At 43.5% G+C, this 27539-nt stretch overlaps 1 protein-coding gene across 1 annotated transcript; it reads left to right on the plus strand.

Annotated features, from left to right (window-relative positions):
• Nucleotides 1-4428: 4428 nt before the first annotated feature.
• LOC121578951 (transmembrane protease serine 2-like) lies at nt 4429-22921 on the plus strand. Its single transcript, XM_045224567.1, has 11 exons — nt 4429-4506; nt 4652-4702; nt 4930-5125; nt 5373-5465; nt 8957-9073; nt 18088-18256; nt 18589-18761; nt 21157-21252; nt 21405-21547; nt 22258-22410; nt 22597-22921. Exons 2-11 carry the CDS (start codon nt 4688-4690, stop codon nt 22603-22605), a joined length of 1164 nt encoding a protein of 387 aa, XP_045080502.1. The 5' UTR covers nt 4429-4506; nt 4652-4687; the 3' UTR covers nt 22606-22921.
• Nucleotides 22922-27539: the final 4618 nt, after the last annotated feature.

Raw genomic sequence — 27539 nt, forward strand, 5'->3', positions numbered from 1 at the left:
AAATACTTATTTCCCTCATTAAAATGCAAATCAATTTATAACATTTTTGACATGTGTTTTTCTGGATTTTTTTGTTGTTATTCTGTCTCTCACTGTTCAAATAAACCTACCATTAAATTTATAGACTGATCATGTCTTCGTCAGTTGGCAAAAGTACAAAATCAGCAGGGGATCAAATACTTTTTTCCCTCACTGTATTTGCGACCAAGCTTTAACTTCCTGACTGATGTCTTGAGATGTTGCTTCAATATATTCACATAATTTTCCTTCCTCATGATGCCATCTATTTTGTGAAGTGCACCAGTCCTTCCTGCAGCAAAGCACCCCCACAGCATGATGCTGCCACCCCTGTGCTTCACGTTTGGGATGGTGTTCTTCGGCTTGCAAGTCACCCCCTTTTTCCTCCAAACATAACGATGGTCATTATGGCCAAACAGTTCTATTTTTGTTTCATCAGATCAGAGGACATTTCTCCAAAAAGTACGATCTTTGTCCCAATGTGCAGTTGCAAACGGTAGTCTGGGCTTTTTTATGGCGGTTTGGGAGCAGTGGCTTCTTCCTTCTGAGCAGCCTTTCAGGTTATGTTGATATAGGACTCGTTTTACTGTGGATATAGATACTTTTGTAGTTGTTTCCTCCAGCATCTTCACAAGGTAATTTGCTGTTGTTCTGGGATTGACTTGTACTTTTCGCACCAAAGTACGTTCATCTCTAGGAGACAGAACACTTCTCCTTCCTGAGCGGTATGACGGCTGCGTGGTCCCATGGCATTTATACTTGCGTACTATTGTTTGTACAGATGAACGTCATACCTTCAGGCGTTTGGAAATTGCTCCCAAGGATGAACCAGACTTGTGGAGGTCTACCATTTTTTTTCTGAGGTCTTGGCTGATTTCTTTTGATTTTCCCATGATGTCAAGCAAAGAGGCACTGAGTTTGAAGGTAGGCCTTGAAATACATCCACAGGTACACCTCCAATTGATTCAAATTATGTCAATTAGCCTATCAGAAGCTTCTAAAACCATGACATCATTTTCTGGAATTTTCCAAGCTGTTTAAAGGCACAGTCAACTTAGTGTATGTAAACTTCTGACCTACTGCAATTGTGATAGAGTGAAATAATCTGTCTGTAAACAATTGTTGGAAAAATTACTTGTGTCATGCACAATAGTTTGTTAACAATACTTTTGTGGAGTGGTTGAAAAACACGTTTTAATGACCACAACCTAAGTGTATGTAAACTTACGACTTCAACTGTATGTATGTATGTATGTATGCATGTATGCATGTATGCATGTATGCATGTATGCATGTATGCATGTATGCATGTATGCATGTATGCATGTATGCATGTATGCATGTATGCATGTATGCATTCATTCATTCATTCATTCATTCATTCATTCATTCATTCTTAATTCCATTCCTTACTTAGATTTGTGTGTATTGGGTATATGTTATGAAATTGTTCGATATTAATGCACTGTCGGAGCTAGAAGAACAAGCATTTCGCTACACCCGCAATAACATCTGCTAAACGTGTATGTGACAAATAAAATTTGATTTGATTAGTGGAAACGCGTTCTCTGGAAAGCTTCACCATCTGGCAGTCTGACGGACAAATCTGGGTTTGGCGGATGCCAGGAGAAAGCTACCTGCCCGAATGCATAGTGCCAACTGTAAAGTTTGGTGGAGGAGGAATAATGGTCTGGGGCTGTTTTTCATGGTTCGGGCTAGGCCCCTTAGTTCCAGAGAAGGGACATTTTAACGCTACAACATACAATTACATTGTAGACGATTCTGTGCTTCCAACTTTGTGGCAACAGTTTGGGGAAGGCCCTTTCCTGTTTCAGCATGACAATTCCCTCGTGCACAAAGAAAGGTCCATACAGAAATGGTTTGTCGAGATCGGTGTGGAAGAACTTGACTGGCCTGCACAGAGCCCTGACCTCAATCCCATCGAACATCTTTGGGATGAATTGGAACTCCGACTGCGAGCCAGGCCTAATCACCCAACATCAGTGCCCGACCTCAATAATGCTCTTGTGGCTGAATGGAAGCAAGTCCCCGCAGCAATGTTCCAACATCTAGTGGAAAGCCTTCCCAGCAGAGTGGAAGCTGTTATAGCAGCAAAGGGGGAACAACTCCATATTAATACCCATGATTTTGGAATGAGATGTTCGACGAGCAGGTGTCCACATACTTTTGGTCATGCAGTGTCCTATATCTATGCCTATGCCACACCAGTGGTGAACATTTACGTTTTAGTCATATAGCAAATGCTCTTATCCAGAGCAACTTAGTGAGTGCAAACATTTTTCATACTGGCCCCCCATGGGAATCGAACCCACAATCCTGGCGTTGCAAGCGCCATGCTCTACCAACTGAGCTACAGGAGGCCCTGAATGTATGATTGAGGTGACCTGGTGGGCAGCAGAGGCGTAATGCTCAAAGGGGGCACAGGGGCAATTGCCCCCTCAGATTTGTCCTGTATAAAAATGAAAAATGTGTTTTTAATTTGTTTTCCTTTTTTTTTCTGTAATACTGCTAGCCCCATAGCAATTTCATGAAGTTTGCTTTAGCTAGCCCAGATAAGTTCCCAACCTCAACTAGCTACCAAGAAGCCATTTCTGGCTATCAATCATGTTAGAGTAGCTAGCTTGTCTAACTGTTTTAGCTGGCATGCCTGCTGGCAAGGTTGGTAGACTTTAGAAAAGCAAGCAATTACAAAATGTTACCCAGATTTTAGCAGAGAAGCATATTTAGTTTCTTTAAAATGAGAACCACCAGTCAGGAGGATACAGACCGCTCAAGAGGTATGCTTCGATACGCAGAAAAATATACATATTTTTGACATATGATTATGGCTCTAGATTGCAGGAAAAAGTTGGTTCAGGTGTTTGATAAATGAAAAATTCTCCAACCCCCCAGCCATCCTTACGTAATTTGTGCCCCCTCAGATTGTTGGGGTGTATGGCGCCCCTGGTTGGCAGGTAGGTAGTTGAATACCAATACTTTGTCTCACAGTTCAGCTATGGCCATGGAGGTGAATAGGTGACTGGCTACTTCTGGTCCTAGACAAGTGTGGTCAGAAGCTTAGTGGTCTCTTCTATTTTTTGGGGAGGTTACTATGGAGTCGATGCAATGAATGTACAATGTAATGTAATGAACTTACTTGTAGAATTTGTAATATACTAAACATGTATGCCTGTGATTTAGATTTTGGAAAACCATTCTTCTTCCCTGGCCACTTACAATAATATATGATAATGTAAGTGAATTGGAGCAGGTGTGTGGGTGGAAGATTCTGGCTATTCAACCTACAAAATCTACAAAAGCACACAAAATACAGTAGGCTACTGCCCAGTTAAATATTTTTGCAGTGCTGTTTATCTTTAAAGGTTGGTCATTGTGTCTTCAGGTGTTTTGGATGGTTGCATAGTTATTCTTCCCACATGACCTGGCAAAGATGATCACTAGGGTTTTAGGGGAGATTGCCATACAATTAGAGTCCAGACAGAAAAACATTTTATACGTCCTTCTCAGAGTTAGCCACAATACCGTATACTGTGTTTCAATCTCACAGAAGTGATCATAAGGCAAATTCTACCCCTAAAAGCAGATGTGCATAAAAATTACATTTTAGTATTGTCACAACAAAATCCCTTGTGAGGATGTTTTACAGAAGTAAGCTTTTTTTTAAAGGAAGGTAAAGTGCCATGCATTGTGTGGATTACAATATGTGTACTGTACGAAAGGTCAGAAATACAGTAACACATCACTAAATAGTGATTAGTAGGCTAATCATTACATGTAAAGTAATGATTACACTTTTTGCATCTCAGTATTTGAACTCCTATTCTCCGGAAAATTGTTGTTTTCATATAGATCTCCTCAAATAGCTGAGACTTGTTGAAAAGTAAGAGTAGGCTTACAGGTGATGGCAGTCACAATCAGAATCACCTTTATTCGCCAAGTACATTTACACATACCCAGAATTTGCCTTAGTGAGAAGGTGCTGCCAGCAATGGAAAATATATAAACAGAACACAGACACAAGTCCACATAAACATCATACAGAATATACAATATCAGAACACTAACCATAAAACTCTGGAGTGTAGGCTGATTGCAGAGGGAATATACAATATACAGAGGGGATATATCTATATAAGCAGAGGGAGGGATGCTGCCGTGGCAAATATATACAGAGTTGTACATAGTGCAAATGCAGTATAGTGTAGATTAGTATTTGAAGTCATTGATGACAAGGTGCAGTAATCAGTCTAGGTCTGGACCAAGAAATTACAATGTTATTTATGTTAGCGTTACAGCTTAAATAATTGAACCGCCCTACAAGTCATGCTGTGCGCACAAGCTAAGGTGTGGTCATGGCTGTTCATTACCAGGAGTAAAGGGAGAAATGGACTGAGTTTGAGGGAGAGAGAGAGTAAGAAGAAAGGAGGCTGAATCAGTGTTCGAAAGCAACAGTTAAACTAATCCAAGGTAAGTCTGGAAAACTCTATCTGAAATTAATCTGCTGTCAAAAAACTGTTTTACAAAGCTTTGCTGTACATTTCTATAACTTTTTTGTTAATAAATGTTATACTGTGGCTAAAATGTTTTTAGAAGTTTCTTCAAACATTTTCAGATTTGATCTTATCAGTACACTGAAGGTGGTGTCGACATGAACAATAACCAGGTAACTTCAGTTGTATATCAATGATTTGAATTTTGTTTTACCTATAGGTAATGGACAGCCACGTACATTGTTCATACCAGTCATTGATATTTTGTGGTAATTACACTACTGGTGTAATGTATGTTCATCATACCATGGAAAAACCACTCCAATTGATCAAATACTGTATGGATTTCCCTCATTGTAGTTAAATGGAAAACCATTCTCCTTCTCTCCACTTTCTCCAGACACCAGGTCCCCAGTATGTGAACCATGGGTTTCAACAGAGGGAGGGAAGACCCCCTCCATACGCCTCTGCCCCAAAGATGCCCAATGTCCCCCCTTCTATTTGCCTTCAGTACACCCCCCAGTACATCCCCCAGACCATCAATACCCACCACATGGTCACCCCTGGACTACCACACCCATTTCCAGAACGAAAGGGTACAGTATTTACCTTTCTATTGATATTCCTCTGTTGATAAACATCAGATGCCATACTTAAATGCAAAACAAGCCTTGCCATGATTACATGTTTCCAGTGTGACACAGATGTTAAAAGGGACCAATGGTCAAATTATATGTGAATATCTAGGTCTAGGGTTGAGAGTCCTTCTTTTATGGTAAATAGTAGAGCAAAAAATGTTATTGTTTGTATTTTGAGTGTTATTTTGTTTCTGCTCTCTTTCAGTGTTGAAGAAAAGTCACTGTAAATGTATTGTGGCCTCTATCCTGAGTGTCTTCGTTCTTCTTGGGGCAACAGGAGTGTTGGTTTGGTATTTATGTACGTACAGTAGCTTGCGAAAGTATTCACCCCCCTTGGCATTTTTCCTATTTTGTTGCCTTACAACCTGGAATTAAAATTGTTTTTTGGGGGGTTTGTATCATTTGATTTACACAACATGCCTACCACTTTGAAGATGCAAAATATTTGTTATTGTGAAACAAATAAGAAATAACACAAAAAAAACAGAAAACTTGGGTGTGCATAACTATTCACCCCCCCAAAGTCAATACTTTGTAGAGACACCTTTTGCAGCAATTACAGCTACAAGTCTTTTGGGGTATGTCTCTATAAGCTTGGTACATCTAGCCACTGGGATTTTTGCCCATTCTTCAAGGCAAAACTGCTCCAGCTCCTTCAAGTTGGATGGGTTCCGCTGGTGTACAGCAATCTTTAAGTCATTCCAAGACATTTAAATATTTCCCCTTAAACCACTTGAGTGTTGCTTTAGCAGTATGCTTAGGGTCATTGTCCTGCTGGAAGGTGAACCTCTGTCCCAGTCTCAAATCTCTGGAAGACTGAAAAAGGTTTCCCTCAAGAATTTCCCTCTATTTAGCGCCATTCATCATTCCTTCAATTCTGACCAGTTTCCCAGTCCCTGCCGATGAAAAACATCCCCACAGCATGATGCTGCCACCACCATGCTTCACTGTGGGGATGGTGTTCTCGGGGTGATGAGAGGTGTTGGGTTTGTGCCAGACATAGCGTTTTCCTTGATGGCCAAAAAGCTCAATTTTAGTCACATCTGACCAGAGTACCTTCTTCCATATGTTTGGGGAGTCTCCCACATGCCTTTTGGCGAAAACCAAACGTGTTTGCTTATTTTTTTCTTTAAGCAATGGCTTTTTTTCTGGCCACTCTTCCATAAAGCCCAGCTCTGTGGAGTGTACGGCTTAAAGTGGTACTATGGACAGATACTCCAATTTCCGCTGTGGAGCTTTGCAGCTCCTTCAGGGTTATCTTTGGTCTATTTGTTGCCTCTCTGATTAATGCCCTCTTTGCCTGGTCCGTGAGTTTTGGTGGGCGGCCCTCTCTTGGCAGGTTTGTTGTTGTGCCATATTCTTTCCATTTTTAAATAATGGATTTAATGGTGCTCTGTGGGAGTTCCAAGTTTCTGATATGTTTTATAACCCAACCCTGATCTGTACTTCTCCACAACTTTGTCCCTGACCTGTTTGGAGAGCTACTTGGTCTTCATGGTGCCGCTTGCTTGGTGGTGTCCCTTGCTTAGTGGTGTTGCAGACTTCAGAACAGGTGTATATATACTGAGATTATGTGACAGATCATGTGACACTTAGACTGCACACATGGACTTTATATAACTAATTGTGTGACTTCTGAAGGTAATTGGTTGCACCAGATCTTATTTAGGGGCTTCATAGCAAAGGGGGTGAATCCATATGCACGCACCACCGTTATTTATTTTTTAGAATTGTTTGAAACAAGTTATTTTTTAAATTTCACTTCACCAATTTGGACTATTTTCTGTATGTCCATTACATGAAATCCAAATAAAAATCAATTTAAATTACAGGTTGTTATGCAATAAAATAGGAAGAATGCCAAGGGGGATGAATACTTTTGCAAGGCACTGTACAGTACACAGTCTCCTCATACAGTATCTGTTTTTCTTAATTGATGCTTTGGTTGACATAAGCTGACATAATATTAATAATGTTGATATTATGTCCATGCTTTCTATGCCACTGCTTGCTACACAGTGGAAAAACACTAGTTTACATAAGCAAATACAGCTTGCTTTCCAAAGATATACAGTGGGGGAAAAAAGTATTTAGTCAGCCACCAATTGTGCAAGGTGAGAGAGGCCTGTAATTTTCATCATAGGTACACGTCAACTATGACAGACAAAATGAGAAAAAAAATCCAGAAAATCACATTGTAGGATTTTTAATTAATTTATTTGCAAATTATGGTGGAAAATAAGTATTTGGTCAATAACAAAAGTTTCTCAATACTTTGTTATATACCCTTTGTTGGCAATGACACAGGTCAAACGTTTTCTGTAAGTCTTCACAAGGTTTTCACACACTGTTGCTGGTATTTTGGCCCATTCCTCCATGCAGATCTCCTCTAGAGCGGTGATGTTTTGGGGCTGTCACTGGGCAACACGGACTTTCAACTCCCTCCAAAGATTTTCTATGGGGTTGAGATCTGGAGACTGGCTAGGCCACTCCAGGACCTTGAAATGCTTCTTACGAAGCCACTCCTTCGTTGCCCGGGCGGTGTGTTTGGGATCAATGTCATGCTGAAAGACCCAGCCACGTTTCATCTTCAATGCCCTTGCTGATGGAAGGAGGTTTTCACTCAAAATCTCACGATACATGGCCCCATTCATTCTTTCCTTTACACGGATCAGTCGTCCTGGTCCCTTTGCAGAAAAACAGCCCCAAAGCATGATGTTTCCACCCCCATGCTTCACAGTAGGTATGGTGTTCTTTGGATGCAACTCAGCATTCTTTGTCCTCCAAACACGACGAGTTGAGTTTTTACCAAAAAGTTATATTTTGGTTTCATCTGACCATATGACAATCTCCCAATCCTCTTCTGGATCATCCAAATGCACTCTAGCAAACTTCAGACGGGCCTGGACATGTACTGGCTTAAGCAGGGGGGACACGTCTGGCACTGCAGGATTTGAGTCCCTGGCGGCGTAGTGTGTTACTGATGGTAGGCTTTGTTACTTTGGTCCCAGCTCTCTGCAGGTCATTCACTAGGTCCCCCCGTGTGGTTCTGGGATTTTTGCTCACCGTTCTTGTGATAATTTTGACCCCACGGGGTGAGATCTTGCGTGGAGCCCCAGATCGAGGGAGATTATCAGTGGTCTTGTATGTCTTCCATTTCCTAATAATTGCTCCCACAGTTGATTTCTTCAAACCAAGCTGCTTACCTATTGCAGATTCAGTCTTCACAGCCTGGTGCAGGTCTACAATTTTGTTTCTGGTGTCCTTTGACAGCTCTTTGGTCTTGGCCATAGTGGAGTTTGGAGTGTGACTGTTTGAGGTTGTGGACAGGTGTCTTTTATACTGATAACAAGTTCAAACAGGTGCCATTAATACAGGTAATAAGTAGAGGACAGAGGAGCCTCTTAAAGAAGAAGTTACAGGTCTGTGAGAGCAAGAAATCTTGCTTGTTTGTAGGTGACCAAATACTTATTTTCCACCATAATTTGCAAATAAATTCATTAAAAATCCTACAATGTTATTTTCTGGATTTTTTTTCTCTCAATTTGTCTGTCATAGTTGACGTGTACCTATGATGAAAATTACAGGCCTCCCTCATCTTTTTAAGTTGGAGAACTTGCACAATTGGTGGCTGACTAAATACTTTTTTCCCCCCACTGTAGTTGTCTTTGTAGTTTATAGGTGTATCTGGAGGCTAAGGAAAATTACCATGTAGTTCTTATTCAATCATTTAAAAGGATGGCAAGTGTGAACTTATAGTCATGGTCTCGTGTGTGTGTGTGTGTCCAGTGTCCAACCAGTGTGTGTTGGGGAGGTCCTGTAGGCAGGGAGGTGTGTGTCTGAGTGCATCCAAGTGGTGTGATGGCATCAGAGACTGTCCAGGAGGAGAGGACAAGACACAGTGCCGTAAGTCTCCACTTAATCATTTTTGATTTATCATTACAGTAGACTGTTGATCCCTCAGATCTTAAGGCATTGGTATTTTAGTTGATCCAAAGGTCAGAACCAAAACTTTTCGTGCTCCATTTGAGAGGAACTATTACATCCGTATGTTTCCATAGACAACCCCAAAGTCCCTAGTGAAGATGTCGATCACAGTAGTAATCCAATCTAAACACGGTCCCATGTGGCTCAGTTGGTAGAGCATTGTGCTTGCAACGCCAGGGTTGTGGGTTTAATTTCTCTCTTAATTCCACATTTTTATTCATGTTTGTCTTGATTTTATATTTGCATAGAAGCGAGTGGTGTTTTATCTTTCTCACCTTTTTAATATTTTATTTGTTAACCCTCATACTACCAACATATTTTACATACATGGATTACCAACTGGGGTCATTTGACCCCAAGTGTCACGTTCGTTGAATGACGGGTCAGACCAAGGCGCAGCGTGATATGCGTACATGTTTATTAAACTAAATAAACACACGACAAAACAATAAACAAAACAAAACGTGAAGTCCAAGGTAGAACACACAACATACCTTACAAGGAACAAGATCCCACAACAAGACAGTGCCAATAGGCTGCCTAAGTATGGTCCCCAATCAGAGACAACGAGCGATAGCTGCCTCTGATTGGGAACCACACCGGCCAACATAGAACTAGACATACTAGATCCTATACATAGAAAAGGCACAACAAGAAATATACACACCCTGACTCAACATATAAGCGTCCCTGAGTCAGGGCATGACACCAAGAATAAACTATTGGAAAAAGCAACAATCATAGCTTATGAATAACTTAATTCTTATCAAAACATATTTAGACATGTACATAATGTTATCTGAAATAAGAAATAGACAAAACAGACTGTTATTTTAGCACAGTTTAGCACAAAGTTATTTTGCATATTCTGTGAAACAAAAATATAAATTTTCCCCTTAAATAATGTGCTGCTTTTGTCCGAAGTACAATTCTTATTAGTACCAATGAGCTGATTTGCCATCATTTGATTGTAGTATCCTTTAGTTTTTAGAATTTTGAAGTAAATATTAATGCTGTATATTTATGTGGTAAAAAAACGACCAAAATTAAAAATGTACTTAATTTTATTGACAAAAAGTGAGTCATCCATTGATCCTGAGAGACAATGACCAACAATATGGCTTAGTTTTCTTTACTTACCCCACAGCCAGGATTAGCATCGCCGCTAGTGAAACAATGGGAGTGGTAGGGCCTATGTCAGGATGCTTCAAAAAGCATGCTCAAATCGTAATTGTCATTTCAAACCAAATGTTATAGCAACCCAAATACCATAACACGTTGCACGTATAGAATATTGGAGGAAATTATAGGAATTCTGGTATTTATATAACGTTTTCCGTAGATTTTTTTGTTTTGTTTTTGAGAAAACACACCATTGATTATTGTCCAGTCGTGTGGTCGAGTGCTGCAAGGAAAGACCTAGTTAATCTGCAGCTGGCCCAGAACAGAGCGGCACGTCTTGCTTTTAATTGTAATCAGAGGGCTGATATAAATACTATGCATGCCAGTCTCTCTTGGCTAAGAGTTGAGGAGAGACTGACTGCATCACTTCTTCTTTTTATAAGAAACATTAATTGTTAGAGGAGTGGGTCGCAGTTCCGGAGCGACCCACTAGGTGTCATCCTCCGACAACTTTAGCCACCTCCTGACTCACAATCGGGACTAATCATCATCCTATTGGTGTCACCTGTGTCTATTGGATCACCTGTGTATTTATGCCCTCACTTCCCAGTGTTCCCTTGCTCAGCTTTCTCTGCTAGTTTCTCTATGTCCCGCAGTACTACTCAGTGTCTGAGTAGTGACCGTTCGGTGGCGGACTACTCCGTGGAGTTCCGGACCCATGCTCGAGAGGCAGGATGGGAGGAGGCCACCCTGGTCGTCCTTTACGCCCAGGGGCTATCGGAGAGGATGAAGGACAAACTCTCCTTTAGGGAGCTGCCTGAGCAACTGGATGGCCTCGTCGAACTCGGGTAGACAATTGGCATCGTGACAGGGCGGATGAGAGAGGGATGACGCAAGGCGCGCCTCCACGTCCCCCTTTCAAACCGGAGGAGACGCCTCAGGAGGAGGCTATGCAGCTGGGGGCGGCGCGCTTGTCCAGGATGGAGAGGCAGAGGCGTCTGCGCCAGGGAAGGTCACCACTGCGACTCATGCCCGGAGAAGCCGGGAAACGGGAGGGCTCGCTTGTATCGGGAGGGCTGCTAGCGAGCCGGAACCGAAACCCAAACTCCAGAGACTCCCAGACTTTTTTCCCCGTCAGGGTTCAGTGGGCCCGTGTTGTAAGTCGGGCACATGCACTGGTGGATTCTGGGGCCGTGGGAAACCTGATGGACGCGGGGCTGGCCCAATGGTGGAGCGTTCCGTTACTCTCCCTTTCTGAGCCGGTTCCGGTCATGGGCCTGGACGGCCGGCCGGTGGGGTCGGGCCTCATCACCCGGGCACTGTCCCCGTGCGTGTCCGGGTGGCGGGGGCGCTATGGGAGGATATCCAGTTTTTCATTGTGGACTCTCCGGAGTGTCCCCTCATCCTCAGGCACCTCTGGCTGGTCGCCCACAAACCCCGGATAGACTGGTCCACAGGGCGGCTCATCCTGGAGGGAAGCTCCAGCCCTGTCCTGTTCCGGTCTCCACCGACCACTCATCAGCCCAAACCACCGTCCCAGACCACCTACTAGTCCTCACCTCTTCTCCAGGTCCCGCACTCCGAACCACCTACTGCCCGGTTACCACCGGGAGGACGGCGGCTACAGACTCCATCACCGGCCCAGACCTGGCAGGCGTTCCCCGGGAGAATTGGGATCTGGGGTAGGTGTTTAGTTCGGTCAAGCCAACGTGCCTGCAGTGTTCCAGGTGTTGGTCAATGACGTGCTCCTGGACCTCCTCGACTACAGCGTCTTTGTGTATTTGGATGATATCCTAATATTTTCGAAGGACTTGAGTGAACACCAGCACCACGTTCGGCAGGTCCTCCAACGCCTTCTCTGTCACCAACTCTACGTCAAGGCGGAGAAGTGTGTGTTCCACACAGAGACAGTCTCCTTCCTGGGGTTCATCGTCACCCAGGGGGAACTACGGATGGACCCAGCCAAGGTCAGCGCGGTACTGGATTGGGCTCAGCCCTCATCCCTCAAGCAACTACAACGGATTTTAGGGTTTGCAAATTTTTATAGGTTATTTTTTCGCAATTTTAGCTCCCTAGCCGCTCCCCTGACAGCCCTCACCCAGACGACCGTACGCTCCTTCGCCTGGACCCCGGAAGCGGGGAACGCATTTGATGCGCTTAAGCGGCGCTTTACATCGGCTCCGGTCCTCGGGCATCCTGATCTGTCCCTGCCGTTCATTGTGGAGGTGGATGTTTCAGACGTTGCGGTGGGAGTAATCCTGTCCCAGCGGTTCCTCACGGATGGTAAGACTCACCCCTGCGCGTTTCCCGTTGGCTGTCCCCGGCGGAGCGGAATTACGACGTGGGGAACCGTGAGCTGCTAGCGGTCAAGCTCACCCTGGGGGAGTGGAGGCATTGGCTAGAGGGGGCCGCCCATCCATTCGTCATATGGACTGACCACAAGAACTTAGCCTACATTCAGGGGGCTAAGAGGCTCAACTCGCGCCAGGCCAGGTGGGCGTTGTTCTTCACCAGGTTCCGCTTCACCATCTCATACCGTCCGGGGTCAAAGAACACCAAGCCTGATGCGCTGTGGACCTGGTGGAGAGGGACGACCCCATTGTCCCAAACGCCCTGATTGCTGCCCCAATTTCGTGGGGAATTGATAGGCTGGTCAGAGCAGTGCTATGGCGGGAACCCGATCCGGGCGGAGGTCCATCGGGGAGAATGTACGTACCCAAGGCTGCGCGCTCGCGACTGCTTCAGTGGGTGCACGCGTCCGACCTCACCAGCCATCCGGGGGGCGCCAGGACGTTGAAGTTCCTGCGTAGGAGGTTCTGGTGGCCATCTGCTGAGGGGGATACGCACGCCTTTGTGGCTGCTTGCCTGGTGTGCGCGCACACGAAGAGCTCACGTCAGCCCGCGGCAGGGCTGCTCCGACCCCTGCCTATCCCCAAGCGCACCTGGTCCCACATCTCGCTGGATTTCATTTCCGCCCTACCCCCCTCTGATGGATACACAGTCATCCTGGTCGTTGTGGACCGGTTCTCGAAGGCTGCCCACTTCATTCCCCTTCCCAAACTCCCATCGGATCGGGAGACGGCTAAGTTGGTGGTGCAGCACGTTTTCCGGGTCCATGTCCTTCCCCAAGATGTGGTGTCGGATCAGGGCCCTCCGTTCGCCTCCAGGTTCTGGAAGGCGTTTTCCACCTGCCTCGGCGCCTCCATTAGCTTGTCTTCCGGCTTCCATCCTGACTAGATTTGTGTGTATTGGGTATATGTTGTGAAATTGTTAGATATTACTTGTTAGATATTACTGCACTGTCGGAGCTAGAAGCAGAAGCTACACCCGCAATAACATCTGCTAAACACGTGTATGTGACATACCAAATTTGATTTGACATCAGAACAGCGATTACTCACCTTGAACTGGATGAATAATTTCACCCAACACCCGACAGGGCCCTCATCCCCGTCATTCGCAGTAGAAAGAAAAGGAGATTTCGCGGAAGGAGATCGGGGTGCTTGTTAAGGAGCCGGCGACGAGTGACTAATCTACCTTTGCCATCGATACTATCAGACAACTTACAATCGCTTGATAATAAAGTAGACGAACTACAGGCACGAATATCCTACTACCGGGACATTAAAAACTGTAATATCTTATGTTTCACCGAGTCATGGCTGAACGATGACATGAATAACATACAGCTGGCAGGTTATACACTGTATCGGCAGGATATAACAGCAGCCTCTGGTAAGACAAGGGGTGGCGGTCTATGTATATTTGTAAACAACAGCTGGTGCACAATATTTAAGGAAGTCTTGAGGTTTTGCTTGCCTGAGGTAGAGTATCTCATGATAAGCTGTAGACCACACTATTTACCAAGAGAGTTTTCATCTATATTCTTTGTAGCTGTCTATTTACCACCACAAACCGATGCTGGCACTAAGACCGCACTCAATGAACTGTATACGGCCATAAGCAAACAGGAAAACGCTCATCCAGAGGCGGCGTTCCTAGTGGCTGGGGAATTTAATGCAGGGAAACTTAAATCCGTTTTACCTCATTCCTACCAGCATGTTAAATGTGCAACCAGAGGGAAAAAAACTCTAGACCACCTTTACTCCACATACAGAGATGCGTACAAAGCTCACCCTCGCCCTCCATTTGGAAAATCTGACCATAATTCCATCCTCCTGATTCCTTTATACAAGCAAAAACTAAACAGGAAGCACCAGTTACTCGGTCAATAAAAAAGTGGTCAGATGAAGCAGATGCTAAGCTACAGGACTGTTTTGCTCGCACAGACTGGAATATGTTTCCTGGATTCTTCCGATGGCATTGAGGAGTACACCACATCAGTCACTGGCTTCATCAATAAGTGCATCGATGACGTCATCCCCACAGTGACTGTACGTACATACCCCAACCAGAAACTATGGATTACAGGCAACATCCGCACTGAGCTAAAGGGTAGAGCTGCCGCTTTCAAGGAGCGGGACTCTGACCCGGAAGCTTATAAGAAATCCCGCTATGCCCTCCGACGAACCATCAAACAGGCAAAGCGTCAATACAGGACTAAGATCTAATCATACTACACCGGCTCCGACGCTCGTCGGATGTGGCAGGGCTTGCAAACTATTACATACTACAAAGGGAAGCACAGCCACGAGCTGCCCAATGACACGAGCCTACCAGACGAGCTAAATTACTTCTATGCCCGCCCTTAAGGCAAGTAACACTGAAACATGCATGAGAGCATCAGCTGTTCCGGATGACTGTGTGATCACGCTCTCCGTAGCCGACGTGAGTAAGACCTTTAAACAGGTCAACATTCACAAGGCCACAGGGCCAGATGGATTACCAGGACGTGTACTCCGAGCATGCGCTGACCAACTGGCAAGTGTCTTCACTGACATTTTAAACCTCTCCCTGACCTAGTCTGTAATTCCAACATGTTTCAAGCAGACCACAATAGTCCCTGTGCCCAAGAACACTAAGGAAACCTGCCTAAATGACAACCGACCCGTAGCACTCACGTCTGTAGTCATGAAGTGCTTTGAAAGGCTGGTCATGGCTCACATCAACACCATTATCCCAGAAACCCTAGACCCACTCCAATTTGCATATCGCCTCAACAGATCCACAGATTATGCAATCTCTATTGCGCTCCACACTGCCCTTTCACACCTGGACAAAAGGAACACCTATGTGAGAATGCTATTCATTGACTGCAGCTCAGCGTTCAACACCATAGTGCCCTCAAAGCTCATCACTAAGCTAAGGACCCTGGGACTAAACACCTCCCTCTGCAACTGGATCCTGGACTTCCTGACGGGCCGCCCCCAGGTGGTAAGGGTAGGTAACAACACATCCGCCACGCTGATCCTCAACACGGGGGCACCTCAGGGGTGCATGCTCAGTCCCCTCCTGTACTCCCTGTTCACTCTTGACTGCATGGCCAGGCACGACTCCAACACCATCATTAAGTTTGCCGATGACACAACAGTGGTAGGCCTGATCACCGACAACGACGAGACAGCCTATAGGGAGGAGGTCAGAGACCTGGCCGTGTGGTGCCAGGGCAACAACCTCTCCCTCAACGTGATCAAGACAAAGGAAATGATTGTGGACTACAGGAAAAAGAAGAGGACCAAGCACGCCCCCATTCTCATTGACGGGGCTGTAATGGAGCAGGTTGAGAGCTTCAAGTTCCTTGGTGTCCACATCACCAACAAACTAACATGGTCCAAGCACACCAAGACAGTCGTGAAGAGTGCACGACAAAACCTATTCCCACTAAGGAGACTGAAAATATTTGGCATGGCTCCTCAGATCCTCAAAAGGTTCTACAGCTGCACCATCAAGAGCATCCTGACTGGTTGCATCACTGCCTGGTATGGCAACTGCTCAGCCTCCGACCGCAAGGCACTACAGAGGGTAGTGCGTACGGCCCAGTACATCACTGGGACCAAGCTTCCTGCCATCCAGGACCTCTATACCAGGCTGTGTCAGAGGAAGGCCCTAAAAATTGTCAAAGACTCCAGCCACCCTAGTCATAGACTGTTCTCTCTGCTACCGCATGGCAAGCGGTACCGGGGCGACAAGTCTAGGTCCAAGAGGCTTCTAAACAGCTTCTACCCCCAAGTAATAAGACTCCTGAACATCTAATCAAAAGGCTACCCAGACTATTTGCATTGCTCCCCATCCCTATTTTACGTTGCTGCTACTCTCTGTTTATTATCTATGCATAGTCACTTTTTAATAACTCTACCTGTACATATTTCCCCAATTACCTCAACTAACCGGTGCCCCCACACATTGACTCGGTACTGGTACCCCCTGTATATAGCCTCGCTATTGTTATTTTTTCTGCTGTTCTTTAATTATTTATTAATTTAATTTTTCGTGTTATTTTATGTTATATTTTTTTGTGATTTCTTTTTTTTGTATTCTTTCTTAAAACTGCATTTTTGGTTAAGGGCTTGTAAGTAAGCATTCCACTGTAAGGTCTACACCTGTTGTATTTGGCGCATGTGACTAATATAAATTGATTTGATTTGATTTGAAGAATATGCATATCCTTGCTTCAGGTCCTGAGCTACATGCAGTTAGATTTTGGTATGTCATTTTAGGTGAAAATTGAAAAAAAAGGTCTGATCCTTAAGAGGTTAAGAAACGTTTTTCAACAGAATCGGCGGAATGAATACACCCCTGATCACACGGAAACACAGTTCACTTTCATGCCAGCCACGTCTCCCTCCCATCCCGGAGGACCTGAGCCCTAGGACCATGCCTTAGGACTACCTGGCCTGATGACTCCTTGCTGTCCCCAGTCCACCTGGTCGTGCTGCTGCTCCAGTTTCCACTCTTCTGCCAGCGGCTATGGAACCCTGACCTGTTCACCGGACGTGCTACCTTGTCCGAGACCTGCTGTTTTCAACTCTCTCTCTCTACCGCACCTGCTATTTCAACCTCTAAATGCCCAGCTATGAAAAGCCAAGTGACATTTACTCCTGATGTACTGACCTGTTGCAACCTCTACAACCACTGTGATTATTATTTGACCCTGCTGATCATCTATGAACGTTTGAACATCTTGGAGAAAAATCTGGCCTTAATGGCAATGTACTGTTATAATCTCCACCTGGCACAGCCAGAAGGGGACTGGCCACCCCTCAGAGCCTGGTTCCTCTCTAGGTTTCTTCCTAGGTTTCTGCCTTTCTAGGGAGTTTTTCCTAGCCACCATGCTTCTACATCTGCATTGCTTGCTGTTTTGGGTTTTAGGCTGGGTTTCTGTATAGCACTTTGTGACATCTGCTGTTGTCATAATTACTGTGTAAATCTATGGAAGGGGGTGAGAACCATGAGCCTCCTAGGTTTTGTATTGAAGTCAATGTACCCAGAGGGGGTGGTGCTACCCTACAGAGTGCTGTTGAGGCTACTGTAGACCATCTTTGCAAAATAGTGTGTTGTAATCAGTTATTTGGTGACGTGAATATATTTAGGGTAATTTTATCTAAAAGAACACATTTTTAAATGTTTTACAATTAAACAATTAATGAAATTCACTGAGGAGGATGGTCTTCCCCTTCCTCCTCTGAGGAGCCTCCACTGGACTTTGGGGTTGGCATGGAAACATAGGGATGCTATATAGTTGCTATATAATACTTAGCCACTTTATCCACCACAGAAGTAAACCCTGCTGTGTTCATCTTGCGCCAGACTGGCCATGCAGCTCTCTTTGTCCTACACAGTTAGTCTACGAAAATGAGTATGTTGGATTGCATTCTGTAATGTTTCTCTGTTGGTTGTTGTCTTGCTTCCAGACTGTGGTGTCAGTATAGCTGCCCCTTGGAGCCGAATCGTAGGGGGGGACATAGCAGTGAGCGGGGCCTGGCCATGGCAGGTCAGCCTGCACGCCAGGGGCCAGCACTTGTGTGGAGGCTCCATCATCAGCCCTGAGTGGATCCTCACTGCCGCCCACTGCGTAGAAACGTGAGTTTAACTGTGACTTATTTAAAGGGAATAAAAACATGTTTTATTAGCCATTTCAATTTTAAAAGCATACGTTTCACATCATCAAACATAATCTGTTCCTCTCAGAGGAGTCTTCTGCAATGAAGCTGAGGAGGATGGTACTCCTCAATGTTACAATATAATACAAAACAAACAAAAGAAAAACCATAAAACTATTCAAAGCATCCTTGTGAATAAAACAACACTATACTATAGCATGATTGTGTGGTGGCAGCACGACAACCATGAAAACAGGAGAGATCACCTCAGGACATACTGTTGTCTGTTACCTCTCTCATTGTGTATGGTAGGCTATCAGGGCCCAGTCAGTGGACGGTGTATGCTGGCTATCTGACCTTGACCCAGATGGCTTTTGCCACTGGGAATTCAGTGGGACACATCATCTCTCATGAAAAGTACGACAAGCAGACTAGTGATAATGACATCGCTCTTATGAAACTCAGCACACCCCTCACTATGTCAGGTAAGTCCGTGTTCGATTTCAGACATTTGAAAAAGCATGATCCAATAGAAAATCCCTTTTGGGGTTTGGAAAAAGAAGAGTATGATGTGCATTCTCACAAATGGATAGTAAAGTTGGATTCTACCTTTTCATTTTTGTGAAGGAATCCTAACACGGTTAACATTGCTTTTTAAATATGTCCATGTTTTGAAAAACATATTAGAATCGTATACAACACTCCAAGCCAGTCTTAAGTCAGATTCACAGTTGATATTCAAATCAAATCAAATTGTATTTGTAAACAGCAGGTGTAGACTAAGAGTGAAACGCTTACTTAAAGGCCCTTCCCAACAAAGCAGAGAGAAATAATAGAAAAATATTAACATGAGGAATAAATACACAATGATAACTTGGCTATATACACGGGGTACCAGTACCGAGTCGATGTGCAGGGGTACGAGGTAATTGAGGTAGATACAGCGCCTTCGGAAAGTATTCAGACCACTTGACTTTTATCAGATTTTGTTACGTTACAGCTTTCTTCTAAAATTGATTAAATTGTTTTTTCCTCATCAATACCCAATAATTATAAAACAAAAACAGGTTTTTATAACTTTTTGTAAATTTACAAAAAAAATAAAACATTTACATAAGTATTCAGACCCTTTACTTAGTACTTTGTTGAAGCACCTTTGGCAGCGATTACAGCATTGAGTCTTCTTGGGTTTGACGCTACAAGCTTGGCATACCTGTATTTGGGGAGTTTCTCCCATTCTTCTCTGCAGATCCTCTCAAGCTCTGTCAGGTTGCATGGGGAGCGTTGCTGCACAGCTATTTTCAGGTCTCTCGAGAGATGTTCGATCTGGTTCAATTCAGGGCTCTGGCTGGGCAACTCAAGGACATTCAGGGACTTGTCCCGAAGCCACTCCTGCCTTGTCTTGGCTGTGTGCTTAGGGTCGTTGTCCTGTTAGAAGGTGAACCTTCACCCCAGTCTGAGGTCCTGAGCTCTCTGGAGCAGGTTTTCATCAAGGATCTCTCTATACTTTTCTCCGTTCATCTTTCCCTCGATCCTGACTAGTCTCCCAGTCCCTGCCTCTGAAAGACATCCCCACAGCATGATGCTGCCACCCCCATGCTTCATCGTAGGGATGGTGCCAGGTTTCCTCCAGACGTGACGCTTGGCATTCAGGCAAAAGAGTTCAATCTTGGTTTCATCAGACCAGAGAATCTTGTTTCTCATGGTCTGAGAGTCCTTTAGGTGCCTTTTGGCAAACTCCAAGCGGGCTGTCATGTGCCTTTTACTGACTAGTGGCTTCCGTCTGGCCACTCTACCATAAAGGCCTGATGGGTGGAGTGCTACGGAGATGGTTGTCCTTCTGGAAGGTTCTCCCATCTCCACAGAGGAACTCTGGAGCTCTGTCAGAGTGGCCATCGCGTTCTTGGTCACCTCCCTGATCAAGGCCCCTCCCCCCGATTGCTCAGTTTGTCCGGGCGGCCAGCTCTAGGAAGAGTTTGCGTGCTTTCAAACTTCTTCCATTTAAGAATGATGGAGGCCACTGTGTTCTTGGGGACCTTCAATGCTGCATAAATGTTTTGATACCCTTCCCCAGATCTGTGCCTCGACACAATCCTGTCTCGGAGCTCTACGGATAATTCCTTCGACCTCATGGCTTGGTTTTTGCTCTGACATGCACTGTCAACTGTGGGACCTTTTATATAGACAGGTGTGTGACTTTCCAAATCATGTCCAATCAATTTAATTTACCACAGGTGTACTCCAATCAAGTTGTAGAAACATCTCAAGGATGATTAATGGAAACAGGATGCACCTGCTCAATTTCAAGTCTCAAAGCAAAGGGTCTGAATACTTTTGTAAATAAGGTATTTCTGTTTTTAATTTTTAATAAATCTGCCAAAATTAAAAAAAACTGTTTTCGCTTTGTCATTATGGGGTATTGTGTGTAGATTGATGAGGAAACATTTTAATTTAATCAATTTTAGAATAAGGCTGTAATGTAACAAAATGTGGAAAAAGTCAAGGGGTCTGAATACTTTCCGAAGGCACTGTATGTACATATACTGTAGGTAGGGATAAAGTGACTAGGCAACTTGATAGATAATAAATAGTAACAGCAGTGAATGTGATGAGTCAAAAGAGTTAGTTCAAAAAGGGTCAATGCAGATAGTCCGGGTAGCTATTGGTTAACTCTTTAACTAACTATGTAGCAGTCTTATGGCTTGGGGGTAGAAGCTGTTCAGGGTCCCTGTTGGTTCCAGACGTACCACTTGCCATGCAGTAGCAGAGAGAATGGTCTATGACTTGGGTGGCTGGAGTCTTTGACAATTTTTAGGGCCTTCCTCTGACACCGCCTGGTATAGCCGCCTTCTGAGAGCCAACTATAGTGTTATGTTGCAGATACGGTCAGACCAGTCTGTCTGCCCAATGTCGGTGTGAATCTGACTCCCCAGCGAGAAACCTGGATCTCTGGATGGGGGTCCATTACAAGTGGTGGTAAGACAACTCTTATTACAGGACCAATGACTGTCATTATTAAACACAAGTCATCAAGCCAAAGGTTTTAGGACTAAAAGTGATTGATCTTTTTAAGATTTAAAGAAGAGAATACATTTGTTGTAATGAAGCCGTATGATTGACGACTCCAGGGTCGTCGTCAGATAACCTGCGTCAGGCCCAGATCACCATGTACAGCAGAGAGACATGTAATGCACCGTTGGTGTATGATGGACTTGTCACTGCATCTATGATCTGTGCTGGGACACTGGCAGGAGGAGTGGACTCATGTCAGGTCAGATTCACACATAGAACCACACACGTGCAGCACATACTGTAGGCTGTCTAATCTTTAAATGGTTATTCATGGGAAGACTTTGTGGTTTTAGGGTTTTTTACTTTTTACTTGCTGCATGTATTATTTATTATTTGATCAACTATGACGATGTTTTGTTGGATTAGTTGTTTTCTGATTGTGTTATGATAGAGCGGATGGTGGCATAGTGAAGAAATAAACTCATGCTCTTGAAGGTACAGTGCATTCAGAAAGTATTCAAACCCCTTCACTTTTTCCACATTTTGTTACGTTACAGCCTTATTATAAAATCGATTAAATTGTTTTTCCCCTCATCAATCTACACACAATACCTGGCTGGGCCACTCAAGGACATTCAGAGACTTGTCCCGAAGCCACTTCTGCGTTGTCTTGGCTGTGTGCTTAGGGTCGTTGTCGTCTTGGAAGCTGAACCTTTGCCCCTGTCTGAGGTCCTGAGCGCTCTGGAGCAGATTTTCATCAAGGATCTCTCTGTACTGCTCCGTTCATCTTTACCTCGATCCTGACTAGACTACAAAAATGATTTAATCCATTTTAGAATAAGGCTGTAATGTAACAAAATGTGGAAAAAGTGAAGGGGTCTGAATACTTTCCGAATGCACTGTATTAAAGTGATGGTCCCATTAGGTAATGCTAACTTAGGGGGGGTGGGTCACTTTTGTGTCTTGCAGGGGGACAGTGGAGGACCAATGGTGGCCAAGAAGGGTTCTGTATGGTGGCTGGTAGGGGACACTAGCTGGGGTATAGTTTGTGCCCTGAGGAACAAACCAGGAATCTACGGCAATGTCACCCACTTCCTCCCCTGGATATATGAACAAATGCAGGTAGGTACTAACAGTAGGACAATGATAACAGAAAGTGATTTATTGTAAGATAAGACAGGGCAGGGGAATATACAAATTATTAAAAAATATATATAAATCATGGAGTCACCAATCAGTGCAGTATGTCCAATAAATTGAAGATTATTACTTTAAGACATGTTTTATCCATTTTGAATTTCCTTGCAGAAAAATTGATGGAGATGCCAATGAAGATGCACCCTGTTGCTTATCAAATTCACCTGTCTGAAATGTGGCTTTTGAATACATTACATGTACACTGCTTTCAGATCTTTTTGGTGCCTGTTGACTCATAATATTTAAGTATTTAAGTTCTAAGGGAATATCCATTTGATTTTTTTAAATTAAGATATTTTTATCATGTTGAGGGAAGGTATGCAGGAATTGTCTTATTGAAAGGGAGTCCTGTACACTGTGCATACTTGCACACATATAAATCCATGTTTTGGTCATACCTTTTTTGTTTTACGTCATCACAGCCTTTTCTAATTTGTATGAGCCTGGGTAAGATAATATTAAGTTTTAATTGACAAAAAATAAAGTTTTATTTAAAAAAAACAGAGGTTTTTTTGGGGGAGTGAGTCAGACACCGATACATGTACACTTGCACATTCAATACAGCCAGCCCAGGTGAAAACAATGAATACATATGTGCATATGTACTAATATTAACATTAGTTAGTCCTTAATATAAATCCATGCAAACAATGAATCATTTTGACCCTTTGGGCTCCCGAGTGGCGCAGCGGTCTAAGGCACTGCATCTCAGTGCTTGAGGCGTCACTACAGACCCCCTGGTTCGATTCCAGGCTGTATCACAACCGGCCGTGATTGGGAGTCCCATAGGGCGGCGCACAATTGGCCCAGCATCGTCCGGGTTTGGCCGGTGTAGGCCGTCATTGTAAATAAGAATTTGTTCTTAACTGACTTGCCTAGTTAAATAAAGGTTAAATAAAAATAAATAAAAAAGTAATGTTCTCTCCTTCACCACCTCAGCCTGTAGTCTCTAACACAGACATACAGTTGAAGTCGTAAGTTTACATACACCTTAGCCAAATACATTTAAACTCAGTTTTTCACAATTCCTAACATTTAATCCTAGTAAAACTTATCTGTTTTAGATCAATTAGGATCAACACTTTATTTTAAGAATGTGAAATGTCAGAATAATAGTAGAGAGTGATTTATTTCAGCTTTTATTTATTTCATCACATTCCCAGTGGGTCAGAAGTTTACATACACTCAATTAGTATTTGGTAGCATTGCCTTTAAATTGTTTAGCTTGGGTCAAAAGTTTCGGGTAGCCTTCCACAAGCTTCCCACAATAAGTTGGGTGAATTTTGGCCCATTCCTCCTGACAGAGCTGGTGTAACTGAGTCAGGTTTTTAGGCCTCCTTGCTCGCACACGCTTTTTCAGTTATGCCCACAAATGTTCTATAGGATTGAGGTCAGGGCTTTGTGACGGCCACTTGACTTTGTTGTTCTTAAGCCCTTTTGCCACAACTTTGGAAGTATGCTTGGGGTCATTGTCCATTTGGAAGACCCATTTGCGACCAAGCTTGAACTTACTGACTGATGTCTTGATGTTGCTTCAATATATCCACATAATTTTCCTTCCTCATGATGCCATCTATTTTGTAAAGTGCACCAGTCCCTCCTGCAGCAAAGCACCCCCACAGCATGATGCTGCCACCCCCGTGCTTCACGGTTGGGATGGTGTTCTTCGGCTCGCAAGCTACCCCATTTTTCCTCCAAACATAACGATGGTCATTATGGCCAAACAGTTCAATTTTTGTTTCATCAGACCAGAGGACATTTCTCCAAAAAGCACGATCTTTGTCCCCATGTGCAGTTGTAAACTGTAGTCTGGCTTTTTAATGGCGGTTTGGAGCAGTGGCTTCTTCCTTGCTGAGCAGCCTTTCAGGTTATGTTGATATAGGACTCGTTTTACTGTGGATATAGATTATTTTGTACCTGTTTCCTCCAGTATCTTCACAAGGTCCTTTGCTGTTGTTCTAGGATTTATTTGCACTTTTCGCACCAAAGTACGTTCATCTCTAGGAGACAGAACGCGTGTGGTGTCGAGACAACGATGCTGATATGCTGTGTAGACAAGAAATCCGCGGACACTGTACTTGATTATAAAGGTTTATTATATCAAAGGTTCCAGCGTCAATTTACAGATTTCTGCAGAAATCCGGAGAACAACTAACCCAATCTAAAAATTATTATTCTCCCCGTCCTTTGTTCCAACCATGGTATTTATCCTATGTAACATAATATGGGTGGATTTTGATAGACCAATCCCTGGCTTCCACATATCCAAGTCTCCTCTATTTCAGGGGGCCCCTATAGTAATGCTTTCCAGATGTTTCAGCAAAGCAGAGTAAAATTCCTCTAACACACCATTTGCAAACGTCAGCCAAAATTATAAACTGTTCAGATACCACATATTTCCCCCCTTCGAGACTAATTAAGTCTCGAAAACAAAAAGAATAGGATTATGACAAATACATTTTTTTCTTCTTGAGTAACTTTAGCAATAAAATAAAATTTATGGAGAGTAAACACATTTTTATGTAGACACATTTTTGTGGAGTGTAAACAAATTGTATAGAGTGTAAGAGCGATATAAATATCCATCAATCAAGACAGGAAAATTCTCTCACGGCCCCTCTGCCCCAGGGGACCACCTAAGTACTCCAGATCAATTTATAAATCTTTATCAATGCATTTTAAGCTATGATGCAATTGAATACACATGAAAACCTCAGAAAATTAAATATAATCAAAAATGTCCACATTCAGGCTGGTCGACCCATCGGACCCTCCTGTGGATTCTCTCTGTCCCTGCCTAGACCCAATATCCCTAAGCATCCACGAAAAAAACAACAACATCTGAGGTCCCCACATGTACCCAACAACAGAAAACATCATTCTTCAAAAATTAATACAGAAAGAATATGACACAAATTATGTATTACACATGCAAATCTCCTCAGCAGTGTCGACTTTCAATGTAACGTCGATGATGGAATCTGAACATTTCCACACCTTCCTTGTTCAACTTCCTCCAGTCCATTCATATTGTCCATGTTTGAGTATTTGAATCCCACTCTACACATTCCCCATATACTTCTGGAAGAAAAGAAAACACCAACCAGTATCTTTTGCAAAACAACACATGCAAATTAAAACATCAATATCAACAATAATATAAAAATGATATATAAAATGAATCACATTCCATTTCCCCCCTTTGATTCATAAGAAAATACTAAATATCACAATAATATGTAAAGACGTGAAAAATCAATTATCACACAATCAGATATTCAAAGTTTTCTAGAGTACTTCAACCCTAGTTTTCGTAACGCTTTGGTCTGACTTTTTTCCAAATTTTTGAAAAATCAATTTCACTGATTTATCCACAAAACTCTTTCCCACTATCTGAGGATTTTCGATCGGGAAGTCCCCTCCTGCTTATGACTTCTTTACACAAAAACTTGGCAACCGATTGAGCGTCTTTTCGCTTAGTTGGACATATTATGCACCTCTTGGTGTTGGAATGTAACCAGGAATAACAGTCACACCCCTGCGAACACTATTTTTCAGACAGATTGTGCACCTGCCTATGACATAGTCAACCTGTTCAAGCAAATATGGTGCCCAAAAACCATACTCCTTTGTGATCTTTCTCCTAACCTCCCCCCTTGCAACATTAGCTAACCCATGTGCTTCCTGAATCATCAGACCTAATAGGTCTAGAGGCGCTACTATCAACCCCTCATGGTTTCTCCAAAGACCAGTAGCATCTTTGACGGCACCTCTGTCTAGCCATAACTGTTTGTCGATCGTAGAAGCAGCTTCCTGCATCAAAATCACATCCTTAAGCGTAATTTTGTCTTCCAAGTCCACTCCATGAGTGACCAGAAAAACTTTGCCCAATTTGTCCGCTCCTGTGACGGCTTTTGCAGCTTCATCAGCAGCTTTGTTCCCTTGTGTGACTTTTGACACATTGGTATTATGAGCTGCACACTTAGCTATCGCTATCTCTTTAGGCTTCATCATAGCATGCAATAATTTCATTATTTGCGCATGATGTTGTATTGGAGAACCATCCGTTTTCTTAAACCCTTGACCTTTCCACACTGATCCAAACAAATGACATACACTATGTGCATATGCTGAATCAGTATATATCGTCACTCGCTTACCTTCTGCTAACAAACACGCTTCTGTTAGCCCCACAAGTTCAGCAAGTTGTGCAGACGCAGGCTGTGGTATTACTTCAGCCTTTTCAACAACAAATCCAGTTCCTTGGGCTTTAACTACTGCATAGCCAGCACACAATTTATCTCCCACACGATAACAAGATCCTTCAATTTGTGGTTCGATCCCTTGGATTGCTTCATCTTTCAATGGATACTGATTCTCTCAGGAGGTCTGGCTCCTGGTCAAAGTTCAACTGTCACCCGTTGAGCTGATTTCACAAGTCCAATATCGGTACTGTGTTGAGACCACAAACATTCTGGAACTTGTTGCAACATCTCCTCTTTCATAGGGTCTGAATCCATCTTCGCACTGCAAATAGATTCATGTGTCATCCGTACAGCTTGTGGCTGTCCTTGTCCTTGAGCCGAAATCATGATTTTGAGAAATCGCTGATCTTCACTCCTCCAAATTGCCAAATTATCTTTCATCGGTACGAAAACAGCTTTCTCTGCTTCTGTCATCATTTCTCCTATTTCCTGTCACATGTGGCACACTCTTCTCAATCTCAAATTCTTTATCCAGATAATCGTCTGTGTTTATCTTCATTGCTGCTCCTTGTGGTCCTAAAATTGTGCAACATGAGCTGAGTGGAACTTTCTTTGGTTGATGACAACCATTCCTCTGAGTTCGATTGGGCAGCATTCTTGAAATACTTGAGCGTACAATGAAATGGATATTCTGGAAGCCTCGCACCTGGCATGTTTGCCACAATGAATTTCTCCCATATCTTAGCCTGCTTCAAAAAATCTGCACTGAGATTTCCCATCCAAAATACTGATGAAGAATCCATCTCTGTCGTCATCAACAATTGGTAAACCTTTTCTTTTGGCACTTCT

The sequence above is a fragment of the Coregonus clupeaformis genome, chromosome 13, assembly GCF_020615455.1.
Source record: "Coregonus clupeaformis isolate EN_2021a chromosome 13, ASM2061545v1, whole genome shotgun sequence".
In the NCBI taxonomy this organism is placed as follows: domain Eukaryota; kingdom Metazoa; phylum Chordata; class Actinopteri; order Salmoniformes; family Salmonidae; genus Coregonus; species Coregonus clupeaformis.